Genomic DNA, 17276 nt, shown 5'->3' on the forward strand with positions numbered 1-17276 from the left:
GTCCCAGAGATACCATTAGTTTCCACTAAAACCAATACAATTCCCATTATAACAATTAAAACCATCACAAAGTCCATGAGGGTTTCCGTTAGAGTTGGTTTTTTTTTTCTTCAGAAGGGTTGTTTCGCAATAGATACAGAGCTTTCGATTGTGTAAATCCTCTGTTTAACAAATGTGCGGGGGAGGAGCTTGTGGTCGTGGCAGAATTTGCATATTAAATGCTGATTGGCTGAAAATGAACGGCGAGTGACGCAGTTGAAACGCCTGGAGGCGCGAGGACTCCCTCGTTCAGAGAGAGAGAGAGAGAGAAAGGCGCGCGCTCACCGAAGTTAACGCCATTGAAAGGAAAGAAGAAAAAAAAAAAACTCGTTTTTAAACGCGTCGTGTGTACTGAGCGTTTAACGGAGATCCACAGGTGCCACGCGCCCCGCTGCTGAGAGACAGGCGCTCTGCCGGTAAAGATGGCACGCGCATAGTGACAAGGTGCAGCGCATCGGGCAGGTAAACGCGCAGTTTCATCTCTATTCACTAATCAATAGCATCGAACTGCGGGGGAAAGAGGAAAATGTCATCGCTTTGCGTGCGCGCGCGCGTGTGTAAGACTAAAGAAGAAAAAGAGCTTCCTCTTAAACTGTTGCTGGCGCTTAGTGTTTGGTGCAGAGTGTGTTTGAAAGCATGAATCTAATTTTGCTGATCCAGAAACGGAGCAGTGAAATAAAGCGTCATAGTGTGTATTAACACTAGTGAGAGTGTGTGTGTGTGTGTGTTTTGTCGCTGTTCAGAACAGGTGCTGAACTCGGGTTGCACGTCAACTTCCTCAACTCAAGCAAAGCCAAAATGTTTGTTTTGGGTTTTATTTATTTATGTTTGTTTTCAATGATTTATTTCAGAATAAATCTGAAGGCGTTCAATTCCCACCCGCCTACCTAGAGTTAATCTAGTTAACTCTGTCATAGCTAAATACCGTGTTTTAACATTTGCTGTGCAGGTTCCTAGACCCTGCGAGTTGTACAAATCGATAAACTATGCAGTTTAATAAAACACAAACAAAAACGTTGATGTCATTTATTAACGAAGCTCGCTGATCCATCTTCAGTAAGCACTGGGTCCCGGTCCGGGTTGTGATGGATACCAGGGTCGCTCCGGGGAACGCCGCAGACGAGACGGGTATACTTCTGGGATGGGAAACTGCAAGGCATCATACACGGGCGCATTTATGCAAACGTAGCACAGTCCATGCACCGGGATGTTTTTGAGAGTTGGAAGGACACCGGAGAACCCGGAGGAAACCCACACGGACACAGGGAGAACTTGTGAAAATCCACGTGGACCAGGCGTGAGCAATCTTATCCGGAAAGGGCCGGTGTGGGTGCAGGTTTTCATTCCAACCGAGCAGGAGGCACACCTGATTCCACCTGTTTAATCAGTTGATCTCGGCTTTTAATAGATTCAGGTGTGGCTGCTGCTTGGTTGGAATGAAAACCTGCACCCACACAGGCCCCTTTCCGGATACGATTGCCCACCCCTGACCTAGACAGTAACCTGAGCTCAGGATCAAACCAGAGACTCCGGAGCAGTGAGGCAGTAACACTACCTACTGTACCACCATGCCACCTTTAACAGACTTTAACAGACACAGTATTATAGTTCTGTACATTTCCAGTCCTTGAGGCTTGTTGTTCAGAAACTACACACTCTTATAAAAAGGTTCTTTAACAACTATTCAAAGAACTTTTAAAATGTTGTTAGCATCCTAACTAGAGTCCTTTCCAGAAGGGAAAATGGGCTATTGTACAGGTTTACAATCAATCAGGTCAGTGCCCCTATGATGCTTCTTCGGATATTACCTTTCACGTAGTGTGTAAAATAGCTGTTTGTGAATGTCAAAAGATCAACGTGCACGACCAATGGAGTTATTGTCTCCCAAAAGAAAGAACCCATTCTGAACGTCCTGAAACGAGTCGTCAGTAATTCAAGCCTTACTTCCTGCTCGAACCTACGTAGGTTTGCAGAATGCTCGCCTATGGTCTTCACTGGCTGACCCGCCCTCAAACCCTGTAGCTGTGAACCATAAAACCGACAACCTCCTTACTGTTCATGATCACCGTGTATACAAGTGCTGAGGAAGCTGACATTCAGATATGTTAATGGGCGTTTAATTTCTGACACGGGCTGTAAGAGGTAGGCCAATCACAACAGCCTGGGCCATCTGACCAATCAGAGCAGGGCAGGCTCTCAGAAAGCAGGGGTATAGAGAGCGGATTCTTGATCGAACCGTTTCAGACGCTGTGAGAAAAGAGGCGATGCTGCAATGTATATTATTGGGGGGGGTGACTTGGATGACCGTAAACCTATTGTCGGAAACCTCCAAAACAAAATGAGGAACCTTTAAAATAGCACAATGGGGCATTTTAAAAGGTTCCCCCAGAGAGACAATCCACAGCCTTTTAAGGTTCTAGATTTAAACTTTATTATGCCGTAACTATACTCTTAAAAGTAAAAGGTGCCTGAAATGGTTCTTTAACCATAGTTAAAGAATCACGGACTAAAAGCTTCAGAGGATTGAAGGGGATTGTTGACGATGCCAAAAATGGTTCCTCTAGGTCATTGCTTTAAATAACAATTTTTCTGGAAGATAATGCAAAATGGTTAAACCCATACAGCAAAAAATTAATTAAATAAATAAAGCATGAAAGTGTGATGTAGCAAATATTTCAAGGTGTCCTTTTTAAAAAAAAAAAAAAAAAAAAAAAAAAAAAAAAAAAAAAAAAAAAAAAAACACACAACAGCTTTTCATATTAATTACATCATGCAAAATCTTCTAACATGTACAAGTGAGAGTCCATGTCATTAAATCTGGTCATGACTTTTGTTTTACAGTGTCAGTACAGTGGCGTTAGTCTCCCTGCACTTCACAGTCGAGTAATTTCGCTCTTCTAAAATACTTATCGAACCTCGTGAAAGGCATGTTTTTGAGCTGACGGGTTGGTCTCGTGTGTTAGACGAGGATTATAAAATTCTGTGCTTTTCCTGTGCATGTGCTATTTTTTTTTAAAAAGCAGGTGATCAATGTTTTTCACTGAACCTATAAAAACACTTCAGCTCTGGTGTCACCTGAAGTGAGATATCAGCTTCACGGCAGTAAACAGGGAGAAGAGAAAAAATAAAATAAAAAATGGCAGTCAGAGGTAGAGAGAATCACTTAATTATCACTGCATAGAGATTTAAAAGCGTCGCCGAACCTCGGTTTAGAGGAAAGTGGAGAAAAATCCGAGCACCAGACTATAAGGTTGGATTCATCAAGACTTCTCACCCGGTTATTGTGTAATAACTTATTTAATGAGCGAAACGCTCTCTCTAGCCCACTCGTGTCACTATTCCGTCAGCCTCTGTTTCACTATGGTAACAAGGAACCGTTTGTGGCTGGTATACGCAGGCATTAGCAGGACTTTGTCGCTGGCGGCTCAGATGAATCAGCTAGGGAAAATAAATAAATAAATAAATAAATAACTCCCGCTCACTTTTGGAATGAAATGAGCATTAAATCAGCTGAACAATACAGTGTGGATGCTTGTGATAATAATCCAAGGTTAGTCCGTTTTGAGTGCTAATCGAGCGGCATTATAACGAAGCATTAAGTGGTGAAGAGGATCGGGAAAAGATGGTAATTAACTTGATTATTACATTAAAGATTTATTCGGTCAATATGAAAAGAAAAAAAAAAGGGAGGGGGGGCTTGACCTTACCATTCCTGGTCGCTGGGATGGTACGCTGAAGCATACACCTGGAAATGTGCATGTAGTGTACCATTAAAGCTTTACTGGACCATCAGACCCATGCACTTTTTGAACATCCCATTCCAGATTTATTCTTCTTTAGCCGTTATAATTTACTCCACTCTTCTGAGAAGGCTTTCCACTAGTTTTTGGAGTGCGAGTGTGGGGACGTGTGTTCGTTCACCTACAGGAGCGTTAGTGATGTCGGTCGTCGTCCTAGTTCATCCCAAAGGCATATAGGACACTGGAGTTCTCCCACTCCAACCTTCACACAGCATGTTTTCATGGAGCTCGCTTCTTAACACTACAGCATACAAAGATATTCTATACAATTGCGTCCTCAAACGTTTGCTACAAAGTTGGCAGCAAACCCACGTGTGTGTGTGTGTGTGTGTGTGTGTGTCTGTCTGTGTGTGTTAGGAGGTACGCTATACAATTTTTCAGGAGAAAGACACACAATGAAAACCTACAAATGATAAGGGTACCATCCTAGTGACAAAGAAATGCACAGTTTAGTACCCTTTTTTTTTGTAGGGTGGTACCCTCAAGAAAATACTGGTTTTGTATTATTCTTATTAAATTTCTAAAATATGATTACTGTGCAGAGTAACGGGGTTCTGTTGTGCGACTGGAGCCGAGTCTAAAGGGAAGGACTTGGGGAATTTTTGGAGACTTGCAGCCGGATAAAAAAAAAAAAAAAAAAGGGATGAGAAACACCTGAGTAAGGAACTAATCGGGTTTTAAAAAATAAATAAAATGAATGAACAGGCAAGACTCTAATATATGAAATTGCATTTTAATTGGCATTTTGAAAAATCAATTGTTAGGAACCCATCCAATCATACCCCAAGTCCTATCTGTGATGTGTGTGTGTGGGGGTGTAAAAATAAGGCTTTGAAGAAGTACACACTCTTTTTGGTTTAATCGAAAGGTTTGGAATTCCTTTGATGTCCAAAAAAAAAAAACCACCAAAAAAAAAAAAAAAACAAAAACACACACCTGAAAGATTCTCTGATGAAAAGATTGAGATTTTTTCCCCCCCGTCTTCTCCAGGTTCATCGAGTGTTTTCAAAGACGTTGTGTGTTTTCTGAAAACTGCAGCCCGGTTAGCTGAAGACTTCTACCAGGCCCTTCAACAAGAACTATAAAGTGTTTGATGATGAAGAGGAGAACAACTTGAGAACCGAAACCGGTGTGTGGGGTTTTTTTTTTTTGGTGGAGATCACGGAGTTGAAAGCATGGCTAAAACCTTCTATAGACTGCAGCGCTTTTTAAGACAGGCCCAATTGCTGTTTCTTTTCCTGGGTGTGGCTTACATCATGGCAGGAAGTGTGCTGCTGCTCCAGCGTTCCAACGTGGCCTTGTTTCAAAAAGGAACCTATCCGCCCTTATCGTTAGCCTCCGTACCATTGCCCCCTAGATCCCTGGAGGCACCTAGCGTTAGCTGGCACCACAGGAGACCTGGATCCGCAATAGATCAGGACGTGGAGAATAATCCGGATCGGTCAGGAAGTAGAGCGGCTCGAGAGCGCTTCGTATCTCGGAACGTGAAGATCAGGCATCTGAGGCGACACTGGATTAAGGGCCGGAGAACAGACTCGGCAGAACACAATCGGTCAAACAGGAACACCAGACGTAAAGGTACAACCCGAATTACGTTAAAACGTCCAATTCTGACCGATTTTTAAACTCATTTCACGTTATTCTCTTAAGGAACCTACATCGGGTGCTTCGTAAATGACGACAAACACCACGCGCTTGGAGGAACAGTGCTGTACGACTTCCGAAAAATGACCAGCTCCTTATGTCAAGACACCTGCTCTGAAAGGTAAGCGCCGGAACGAAACACGGGACAAATCCGTGCTTGGTAACATTCTCTTAATAATTGATCATACTAAGAATCATGGGCAATTTACCATGAATTATAAGCACGCGGTTTACCGCACAGCCTTTATGACTAATAAAATGTTCTATGCATAATTAAAAGCAACTAATATTTAAATCGTTATAAAAGCATTACAAGGGTCATCACTGAGTGCTTCAAGTAAAATCAATGATATGTGAAACTACTCCTTGTTATAAAGTAAGACACCATTAAAGCTGGCTTCACAGTGTACGAGTTTTGGCAGGAACATCGTAAGACATCGTTCTTTGCTCATACGTGTACATCGTCAGTCTTAGAATGCGTAAAGTGACGTGCTCGTTGTGACCAAGTTAGGTAAAATAAAACGAATCTTTTACTAAAACCTGAACTAAAAAAAGAGTGCGAGCACTGCTACGACACTCGTCCAATAGGAGGACGGTATAGCATGGAACCAAATTCACGGGAGACAGCTACAAATATAACAGTGGTGATGGCAAAAATTTAAAAGAAAGATGCAAATGGAAGGAAAATCACTTTTTTTTTTTTTTTATTTGGTACAAGCCAAGCACAATTTTTTGATTGATGCCATACACAGAACGTAGTAATTTTCTTTAATCTCAGGTCTGTCATTACAGGACCTTCATAATAGCGCAGTCGGTTATAGAATTCATCTGCTGCAGTGATTTGGTGATTTGTTCTAAAATATGAATTATTTATAGTGCAGTTACTTCTAGAGCTTCATCAGGATCACAAGGAATCATTACCAACCTACACAGTATTATAAGCACAGTGATGATGATGATTTACGGAAACGTAGGCTTCTCGGGGGGAGGGAAAGAGAAAAAAAAAAAAACGGAGGAAGAAAGCAGGCAGTGTTGGTCAGCCGGCACAGGTGGCAGAGTACAGACACTCGGTGTTGGAGCTGTACCAGCATTTGTGTGGATCTTTTATTTGCTGGATAAAACCCGTTCGGCACACTCGGAGGCTCCGACAGCCCAAAGCACACTAAAAACATGCAGGCCAACTCGCAGGCAAAATTGCGGCAAAAGGTTAATACTCTTCTCAGAAATGGAACGTATTAGTCTTGGGCATACTTACGCCGCCTAATTACACCGTCTGCATCAACGCTCCCACTCAGAGCCACAAAAAGAAAAGAACCGTCATGCGGATGATGCATAATTAATACCGTTTAAACATAAAAGCTCATTGTCTCACAGAGCAGAGTTAAAACTTTCTCTGGTTCAGATGGTGGGAGATGAAGCAAGCTGTAGGCTTTTTTTTTCCCCCCCTTTTGAAAACAGTAGAATATATATTCTCAGTGATCCATTAGAGAGAGACATGGTTATCAAAGTGGAGTCTGAGATGTATGCCCACTGTGTTTAAATGACATGACGGCGATCGCTATCCATTACTATCATGGATGTTATGGTTATTATGTAGTTGTTATAGTCGTAAGTCTAATTGACTGGCCACTTGAGACAATGACGGGTTCATCCGAAACGCGATAATTAACAAAAAGAGCATAAATAATGTTGATTTTAACTACAGTTTTAATGAACCGAGGAAGTGCGGTTAATGTAATACACAGTGTTTCAAATGTACATCTGTGTGAGTGGAAAGGTCAGGATTTAAAAAAAAAAAAAAATTAATTGCTCGAAACCCTTCATGTTAATTTGTTAGAAAGCAACAGTAAGCAGTGTAGGGAAGACTAATGGCGTTCACAGAGACGTGGTAGTGTGCAGCCCACTCGACAGTGCTACAGAGTACGATGAAAGCTCCCACGAGAATACCTTTCAAAACTCAGGCTGTTGGAGACGTTGCTTTATAATGAACGTCTACTCTTGCGCCCAGCTGCCGTAACCGAAATGACAGAATTACAACCTGCAGAATTTGGCCGCAGAGTACTCAGGAGAATGGCCTACGACCAACCCACTGTCCACATCACTTACATTTCTATACACGATTGGAAAATAGGCTATACTGAGCAGTATACCGAGTACGGTACGTCCACGTCTGCTGACACGACAGTCAAGAGTCTCTAGAGGTTACTCAGAATGGTGCGGAAAACAAACAAAAAACATCCAGCGAGTGGAAGTTCTGCCGCCGGAAACGCCATGTTGATGAGAGAAGTCCGAAGAGATCAGCCGCATGGTGGTTTGAGCTGACAGGAAGGCTACTGTAACTCAAATGACCACTCTTTACAAGCACGGTGAGCGGAAAAGCATCTCCGAACGCACGACGTTGAGGCGGGTGGTCAGTGAGGTCATTTACTTGTGGATAAAGGTTATGTCGCGTATCCAATAGCCCGATCTGACTTTTCCTTCTCGCAGTGGCTACCGCTTTGCTGGGCTGGAATATGGTACGGAGTGTCACTGTGGGAACCGGATCAGCGCCCCTCAGGCCCGTAACGAGGACTGCAACCTGAACTGCAGGGCTGAAAGGGACTCGCTGTGTGGAGGCGTGGCCAGACTGTCAGTCTACAAAGTGGAGGAGGGGCTTCCCGGCCACAGGAGATGTGAGTGTGCCAGGCTGAATATTCACTTATACAGTATACAGTATAAAGGCAATTTTACACGTGTGCAACCTCATCATTATTCCCCAGGGGAACAGGACATGGTCAAAAGGTAACATACATTTTTAGATATTGAAATTAAACTATATAGAATGAAAACACATACATATACACACACATACATACATACATACATATATGTGTATATATATATATATATATATATATATATATATATATATATATATATATATATATATATACACACACACACACATATTTTATTTATATACATATTTTATATATATGTATGTATGTATGTATGTGTGTGTGTGTGTATATATATATTACACACAAAATTAACACAGTATATACATATTCAAGATTAATTCAGTATTCCAAGGTTTTAATACGTTTTTAAAATTTCTTTCCAGAATTACTCCCCATAAAATATATATAGAATATATTGCAATTTGTTTGCGTAATATTTTTCCGTGGTGTAAATTCTGCCATATATGTTAGAAATTATTATTATTATTTTTTTTTTTAAACTAGGACATTATACTATAAGTTACTGTGGGAACTACTTTCGTTAGAGAAAAGTAATTTCCTCAACTGGTTAAGTAAAAATTTTGAATGAATTTTATATAACTATTTTTATCCACTCTCTTGAGGGGTGCCAATAATTCTGGAGTTGACAGATGTATACTCTGCACTCTGAAAAAGACTCGAACACACACCGATACACTTGCCACACACACACACACACAGACAGACTGGAGGTTTTCTGATTTGATGTAGCAGCCAAACGTCTCTAGAATATCAAACATGCCTGCTGGTGCTTTCATGACTTCCTAGGAAATAGAATGCATGTGTATATGTGCGAAGATGCGGATTTAATTCACAGGAATATATCCAACAATATGTCCACTGTTTTCCTCTCTGTAGCCGTCTCTCACACATTTACACACTTCACTCTGTTGCATTACACCTCTGTCCACATTTAATTGCTTTACTCTCCTAGCTTCTGAGCAACATCATTAGAGTACTAACCAAAAGAGATAGGAAAAAGATATTAATATAGAAGAAATATAGAAATGCCATTAAGTGCAAATGCCTTCTGGACAAAATCCAGAAGACACAAACATTTAATTGTGTTGTTTCAGATCAAGTAGTGCGTGTTAACTCTCAGCAGCACCACTGTGCCAACAAGATTTAACAGGTGACTGAACAATTAATATGGCTTGCTAAACTCACAGCTAATGTAGCCTTATTTGAGGTCTTTCAAAGGGGCTTTCAAAAAAATTAAAGAAAAGCACAGTGTTCTTATGAACGTCACGTGTACCTCTGGATGGTGCACTGCAAACGTCTCAGTTATTCCAATTGACTAATCTTTAGACACATTTCTGTGTGAGTGTTCGGTGCGGATTTAATTTTTTCTGCATGGGAGCATCATCAGACGAGAGTTATACGATTAAAGTCTGTGCATACGGGTTATTACTGAATATATTTTCTTCTTAAAATAAAAGCATTTTCTCGTCGTGTGTGAAACCTGACGCACCAAATATGTCTTAAATCTATTTTATTTTGTCTTTAAGGGTATGCACTAAAATGCATACAAGTGTACAAATATGCAAGAAAAACACATGCATCAATCAATCAAATTTGCACTATTAATGGTTTCTCCAATTCTCTCGCCCTCTCAGACAGAAATGTCCACTATCATGGCTGCTTTCACACCCCAAAGAACATCAGTGCTACTATCCTTCTCCATGCTGGCCAGCAGAACATGACCTCACAGCTGTGTGTGGAGACATGCACTGATCAGGTTGGAGCCCACATCCCCCTGAACTTGCTCACTTCAGCCTTTTAGTTCGCCTCCTTTGTACTTACTTCAAAAGAGGCCATCATCAATCAATAGCCCTTTGTGATTCAAGAGCCTCTTTTCCAGTTTTTTTTTTTTTTTGGCCAGAGAAGGCATAATGGAGCTTTAATGTGCAACAGATAATAGAGAGAGTGTCATTAGTTTGTACTTTGCTTTTACAATATGAATCCATGACGGTATGACTTTAGGATGTGACATTCTGACCCGCTCAGGAGCTGCCTCTGGCTGTATTGAGGGGGCGGGACTGTCTCTGTGGCCACACCTCTACTTTTCTCCTAATGCAGCAGAATGTAGACGTGCAGCTGTGTGGGCGGAGCAAAGCTACAAACTACACCTACGATGCAGACTACTTACAGGTGTACAGCACACCTGTGCTAGGTGACACATGCATATACATCATTTTGAGATACTGACCTAATTTAGTTAATTATCGTCGTGTGTTTCTTTCATCTGGATGACATTCGGTTCTCATAAAGAGATAAATACATGGCATCCCCGGCACAGATTCATATCCAGTGCAAGTTCATATTCCGTGTGTTGTCAGAGTCCCGGTGTAGGGAGAGGATGTTTCTGCCCGAGAGCTCGTCCTCCATCACGGCGTTGTCCAGTTTTCCAGGAGCAGGTAACACTTGGCTGCGGCACCTCATTGAACTCGCTACGGGTTACTACACGGGCAGCTACTACTTTGATGGCTCTTTGTACAACAAAGGTGAGACCCTATTACTTAATGACATGGGATTAAATAAAAATGATTCAGTAATTTAAGGAATTTTTGATACAAATTTTGCAAATTAATTGGAAATTACCAAAAAAAATTTCTAAATTTTTTATTTCAATTACCTTTTTTTTTTTTTTTTTTTTTAAACACTATTGTGGGTATAGGACGCAGCCGGACACACCCTCTAAAACCTGACTAAAACACTTGATTGACAATGTATCACGGATATCCCGGAAGCTACTCGGACTACAGTTCCCAGCAGCCGCTGCACCACACCATCATTGTCACATGACCACCTGCAGCCGAACCAGATCCTTGTTAACGAGCACGCTGTAGATCTAGCCACAGTATCGCACGGCGCGAGTGGTCTTGCGTTTCTCTCCATGCCGTTGTTTCTATTCTGGTCTTTGCGTCACGTTTATTCCGCGCCTTAGCGTTTTTGCCTCGTGTTCATAGCTTCTTGCGTTTGTTTTGATTATTATTAAAAACTTAAATCTGCACTTGCATCCTTCTCCGCCTCCGAACCCTGACGGTTTGTCATTCAGAAACAGTTACTTGTATACTCGGGTAATTCTTGTCCCGTTAATGTCGCCAAAGTTTCTGAAAGCCTCTTCTGAAAATATTTTCTACCTTGTTAGGCTTTAAGGGAGAGAAGGATTACTGGCGAAGTGGGAGAACTATCTGTGTAAAGACGCATGAGAGCGGGCAGAAGGAGATCAAGAAGTTCGAGTCAGCCATCCTGTTAATTCGGAACCCGTACCACTGCCTTGTCGCGGAGTTCAATCGCAAGAATGCTGGGCACCTGGGCTACGCAACAGACGCACACTGGAAGAGTAACGGTAATCATGGACTAAGGCAGATTTGAGGGTTGGCATTTAACGTTTAGCATGACGGTCATCACAGCCTGTTATGTTAATCGCCGTTATGAGCTACTTTGATTAAACTGTCTTATTCCATAAGCATGCACAGATGAGTTATGTGTGTGTGTGGGGGGGGGGGGACGTACTCAAATCTACAGGGCTCTTAGGATGCCATGACAGTACAGTCATCAATGTGAGGATTTAGATGGAAGCAAAAGAATTTTAATGTAAAAATCACTTCGATGACCATACCGTACTTAGGAAGACAACGTGCCCACATTTTGAAGGACAAGCTGACCATGCGTACGGCTGTTAACTAAATGCCGGCATCGTTTTATTAATTCGGCAACTCAAAATTGCAAAATAAAAAGCACGACAAAATCCCACACACGCATTCGAATTTTTCTTCACGTGTTGGCAGGGTGTGCTGGATCAAGTGCTATTCTATACGCGGTCAAATACTGATGGTGGACGTCGTTAAAATTAAAGGATTAAACTATTTGTAGCGATTCATCTAATAATTACAACCAGTAGTATATTGGTGAAATGCTAAACTCCTGAACTTTGCAAACATGGACAATTTTGGACTAAAGTTGCCAACAGCAACAAAATGAATATGGAACTGGGCCGGTATCCTAAACCCTATATCCTAAAGGTCATTTTCATGGCAAACTGGTGCACTTAGGAGACCTTTTCATATTGAGACATGGTCAGCTCTCATATTTTATGATACAGTAACACGTGCAGGTCAATACCAAGTCACATTTTCCATCAAGATTTTTTTTTTTTAGTTTCTAAATCACGTGCTGTCATCCTCAGAATGGCCCGAGTTTGTGGAGACTTATTCCTCATGGTGGGCGTCACATGCTCTGGCCTGGCTCCAGTTCTCCAGACGTGTGCTGGTGGTGCACTACGAGCAGCTCCTCACAGATCTCGTCCACCAGCTCCGGCTCATGACGGCCTTCCTGAACGTCACGGTTCCTGAAAAACGGCTCTTGTGTGCCGAGAGAAACCGAGATGGTCACTTCAAACGCACAGGATCTCGACGTCTCACCTTCGACCCCTTCACGGAAGGCATGAGGACTCGTATAGACGGCTACGTGCGGGAGGTGGACCGTGCTCTCAGGGACAGAAATCTGAGTGGCCTGCCGCAGGAATACATGCCCAGGTGATGAACGCTAATAAGCTAGTGCGTGAGCTTGGTGGATTTCTTTCTGCAGGACGGGACGGAGGAAAACACTGATAAAAGTGCCTGGGAACTCGCAGTTAACCAACACAACAATCTTGTGGCCTTCTGGTGGTTTATGCTCTTGTTCTTTATCATCATGTTACTTGAATAAACGGCAACCCAATTTGTGGTTTGTACACATTAAACCCCACTGTTGAACTTCTAACCATGATATCTTCGATTCAATTCTATTTCTCCTGGGAAATATTATGGGATCACCACACTTTGAGGATGTTCACCTGGCTTTTTTGCTTCGTAGCAAATAAACAAAAGCACAGATATGACAACGTACACTTGCCCAATTTCCCCGCTTCCAAAAACATCAACTTTGAGAACCGATTGTTCACCTGCTGCCTAATATATCCCACCCCTCGACGGGTACCATCGTAGCGAGATGGTCACGTCACCCGTCAGTGGCTTTATTATGACGGATCAGTGTAACATTTTACAGTAAACGCTCGCTTTAATTTATTTTTAAAACTCTCCTGAGGGTTCAGCTCTATAGCATAAATATAATCAGCCAAATCAAGTTAAGAATTTAAAATACTTATTATTTAGTAATTTCAGATCAGAACATTTTAAGTAGACAGGAGTATTTAATATACTCAGAAAATATGTTAGACAGTACATCTAGATCTAAACGAACGTTATTTCTGTTCAAGAGTGTAACGCGAGTTGTGTTCTCCATAAGGGACGTTTGGTGTTTGCTTCTTTAATCCGACGTAATTGGTTTGATGCAAGCGTTCACACAATGATAACCTTATAGCTATAATCCGTCAGACATCACGTCTTGGTGGATCGACTCCTTTTGGATTAAAGGGGACATTTTGTAAATCCTTTTTCTCCAAACTGCCACTTTATCCTGAATAAGGGTGACCGAAGAAAACGGTTTTCTTCTCACATCACTGCTAATGTGCTCATACATATTCTATTTCCACTTCAAGTCTCGAGTGTCCTGGAGATGCAAGTAAGTAGAACATGTAAACATTCACTTACGATGGATTATAAACACCAACGCATGCTTGTGGACTTCTGCAGTGTAACGGGCAGAAACACGAACAGGTCAGTCAAAGTGACCGCCTTTGAACTATCCACATTCACGAAAAGTTCAATCTGTATGTCTACAGGGCCACTCCTAATCCCTCACTTTACCGTTAGAGAATTTTTCCACTCTTATCTTTACTGTAAAATCATGCTTTACATTCCCTTTGTTGATGTGAACGTCACATGCATTTCTTTTCTCTCTCCAGATGTTTATCATATTTAACTATTTCTCGCTCATTCTTTTCTTTCCTTTTATTTTGCCTCCATCCATTTTCTAAGAGCAGCTTTAACAGTCAAATGTGGAGGTGGTGGTGGGTTTGTACTAAAACGATACAAAAATATTTACATATTTCCATTTAAATAGAGAGCGAGCGAGCGAGCGATAGATAGAGAGACAGACAGATAGAAAAGCACAGCTTAATAGCATCACTTTATTGACCTCTGCTGGGGGGGGTGGCAGCTTATTTTGTTGGCATGATTCTCCATGGCGATAACAATATCCTTTTGAGGCAATGCCTATAAGCCATATATGGTTAATTGTGGGCGTCTTTATTTAAATGAGCACAAGAAAATGCATATGCACGGTGGCTATAAACATTTGGTATTCACCAAGCTTCATCGCTTACATCTGTGCAGATCTTCTGCATACACGTTTAATGAATCCCAGGTTTATTGTTCATATCAAGGTTTGCATTTAAACCAGAGTCAGTGCCTGCATCCGAGACTGATCTCGTACACATGCTGCCTGTGCTCACACACACACAGCTAAAATTATATGCTAAGCCTGCACCTAAGCAGGAACATGTTGTGTTGATCGAGCTGCCATCTGTTTTCCAGCTCCAGATTAGAGGTTGATTGGTTGCTCTAAAAATACCCAGGAGGTCAAACTGCAGTTGTTTGTTCTGCTTTATGGGTCTTGATGATAGTGTTTTCTTTCTCCAACACATTTAGATTGCAGTTTTATACTCCAGGGACACAAGAGGATGAAATATGTTGACTGATGTTTCTGATCTACTGCCAAAAGCAGTGCAATTATCATATTAAGTGGTTTTACTGCAACTTGTTATCCCCATTAAAATCAGCCTTAGATCAACGGTGGTGTCAGGATTTGAAGTCCTGTTAAAGTTAGAAGTTCTTATCAGCAAGCATGTCGAATTCCCATTCTCATCACATATAACCTGCTAGGGTAATTCAGGAAAGCCTGAAGCAAGTTAAAAAGTTATTGTACGATTTCTTTATTACCGTTTGCATCATGGTCATAAATCAGACTGGTATACAAAATCAGGCTGATGCTAAAAATGGAAGCGTTTTACCACAGGAACCTTTTCAGGAACCAGGAATTCTACCTGGGTGGCATTAGCTGGCTAGTCTGGGAAGCAACTCTCGGCAGCACCGCTACACTTAAGATTTAATTGGTGCTTGTCAAAAGGTGTTGAACAATTACAGTGGATGCTAACCACACAGCTAATTAGCGGTGTAACAAGTGGTGTTTGAGTGGTCAGATTCTATGAAATTCTGGCTACAGACGTTTGCTAATGCTACTCCAGATGCTTTAAAATTTTGTGCATTTAGGGACACAGCGATGACCAATTTCCGTTGAGCTTTTGAAATGCATTGATAAGATGGAAGTGTGAAAAGAATCTTTAAATAAATAAATAAATAAATCATTTTATACACCGTGTTGGCATTCTGTGGCATTTTTCTGCATGGGAGCATCATCAGAAGCTTGGACCGTTTCTGTGATGATCTACTTAAACGATCAAAAACTCTATCCAGGTACTTGTGTCTTTTCTTCACCAGAGCACTACTCCAGTATCAAGCATGTCACCATTTTGGAATGAGAGTTACACACCTCTACCAGACAGGGCAACAAACAGGGTACGACCTAGAACTACCTGAAATATAAAAAGGACTAAGACTTTGCCCAAGTTTTATCTGTTTTCTACCTGGAAAAGGAGTCAGTAAACAACCTGTTTGCGTTTCATGAAAGTCACCTTCTCTATGGGATAAAAGCACAACAGATACGCCATGTGCTTTTCACCACCCGTTAAGCCTCGGTGCTTGAAACGGGCGCTTTAATAGCGGCGGCACATGCTTCCACTGCCTGAGCTCTGCCAAACAAGTCTATCCCACCATCACGGGGCTCATGACGTGCTGTCGATTTGCTAATTCACACTCTGCTTCCTCAAACAATCATGGCTTCATGTATGTCAGCAATAAAATCACTCACATACACACACACATAGGCTTTATTACTACTCTGTGCTCACAGGAAGCCATTTAGATGAAATGATCCATGCGCTTATAACAATCTGACCAGAAAATCAAGCATAAAGCTGTCAATAGTATTGACGGGGCTTAAGGTTTCGGTATACTTCAGGCAGAGATGTTCGACGGACTCCCATAAACAATGGCTGTGTCCGAAATCGCATACAGTACTACCCTACTACACAGTAGGTGAAAAGCAGTACGTCAGACACACGCCGTACATCCGGACTCAAGTAGGCGAGAAACACACAAATTTCGTCGTGCTTCGGGTGAGATCTTGCGGTATGCAACCGATGGACGCTAAATGCGAGTCGAAAATCCCATAATGCAACAGGACTGTTGTGGAGGAGCTCAGAAAAAAAAAAAAAGGTGGGAGACAGCACGTCAGCTCTTTTTAAGTATTAAACTTTGGTTAAGCAGGACTTGTTTAACAAAACCTGAGTAAATTGTTAAATTGAAGATTTAAATGAAACCTTGTTGGTCATCATCATGCCTCAGCCGGTCAAGCTAACGGCAACGAGTTTACCTCCGCCTGTTAACCCCGCCCTCATTAAATGACTAATTCAGTAAACTTTCCTAATGTGCATTTTGCCATTAGTTTGGTTGCTTTAATCTGGTGGTCCCTTTCAGATGTGTGTTTATAATGACATCGAAGGTCACAGGACAATGCCAACATGGCAGATGTAGCATGTCCGGGATTGTATTTATACTACACGCGCACAGTCCGTACTAATCAGTATGTTTCGTGCAGTAAGTACTGCGTCAAATCCCTGCGCTCGAGTCTGCACTTGTCTTTAACATGGAAGCTGAATCAACTAAAAAAAAAAAAATAAATATATAAATAACACCACCACCACCACCCCACAGACCAACAGGGGTACAGTCAGTGTTCAAACACATCCAAAAGATGTTCAGTGGTGAGGTCAAGGCTCTGTGCAGGACATTCAGAAATAAATTCCACTCCAACCTTGCCAATCCATTCATGGAGCTTGCTTCGAGCACAGTAGTATTGTCATTCTGGAACAGGTCTGAGCCTTTTTACTTCCAGCGAAGGGAAAGTGTAATGCTACATCATACAAGGAAACTCTATACAATTATGCACTTCAAGCCTTGAGGCAACA

At 41.7% G+C, this 17276-nt stretch overlaps 1 protein-coding gene across 1 annotated transcript; it reads left to right on the forward strand.

Annotated features, from left to right (window-relative positions):
* Window positions 1–308: 308 nt before the first annotated feature.
* On the forward strand, window positions 309–13358 carry wscd1b (WSC domain containing 1b). Its single transcript, XM_053644809.1, has 9 exons — window positions 309–501; window positions 4830–5417; window positions 5490–5604; window positions 7971–8155; window positions 9859–9980; window positions 10250–10415; window positions 10582–10746; window positions 11394–11594; window positions 12435–13358. Exons 2-9 carry the CDS (start codon window positions 5015–5017, stop codon window positions 12785–12787), a joined length of 1710 nt encoding a protein of 569 aa, XP_053500784.1. The 5' UTR covers window positions 309–501; window positions 4830–5014; the 3' UTR covers window positions 12788–13358.
* The last annotated feature ends 3918 nt before the right edge of the window (window positions 13359–17276 follow it).

The sequence above is a fragment of the Ictalurus furcatus genome, chromosome 16 (genome assembly GCF_023375685.1).
Source record: "Ictalurus furcatus strain D&B chromosome 16, Billie_1.0, whole genome shotgun sequence".
In the NCBI taxonomy this organism is placed as follows: Eukaryota; Metazoa; Chordata; class Actinopteri; order Siluriformes; family Ictaluridae; genus Ictalurus; species Ictalurus furcatus.

Coding starts and splice junctions, on each gene's coding strand:
- wscd1b (XM_053644809.1), top strand. CDS start 5,015: ATGGCTAAAACCTTCTATAGACTGCAGCGCTTTTTAAGACAGGCCCAA. Junction 5,605..7,970: donor CAAGACACCTGCTCTGAAAG/GTAAGCGCCGGA, acceptor TCCTTCTCGCAG/TGGCTACCGCTTTGCTGGGC. Junction 8,156..9,858: donor GCTTCCCGGCCACAGGAGAT/GTGAGTGTGCCA, acceptor TCGCCCTCTCAG/ACAGAAATGTCCACTATCAT.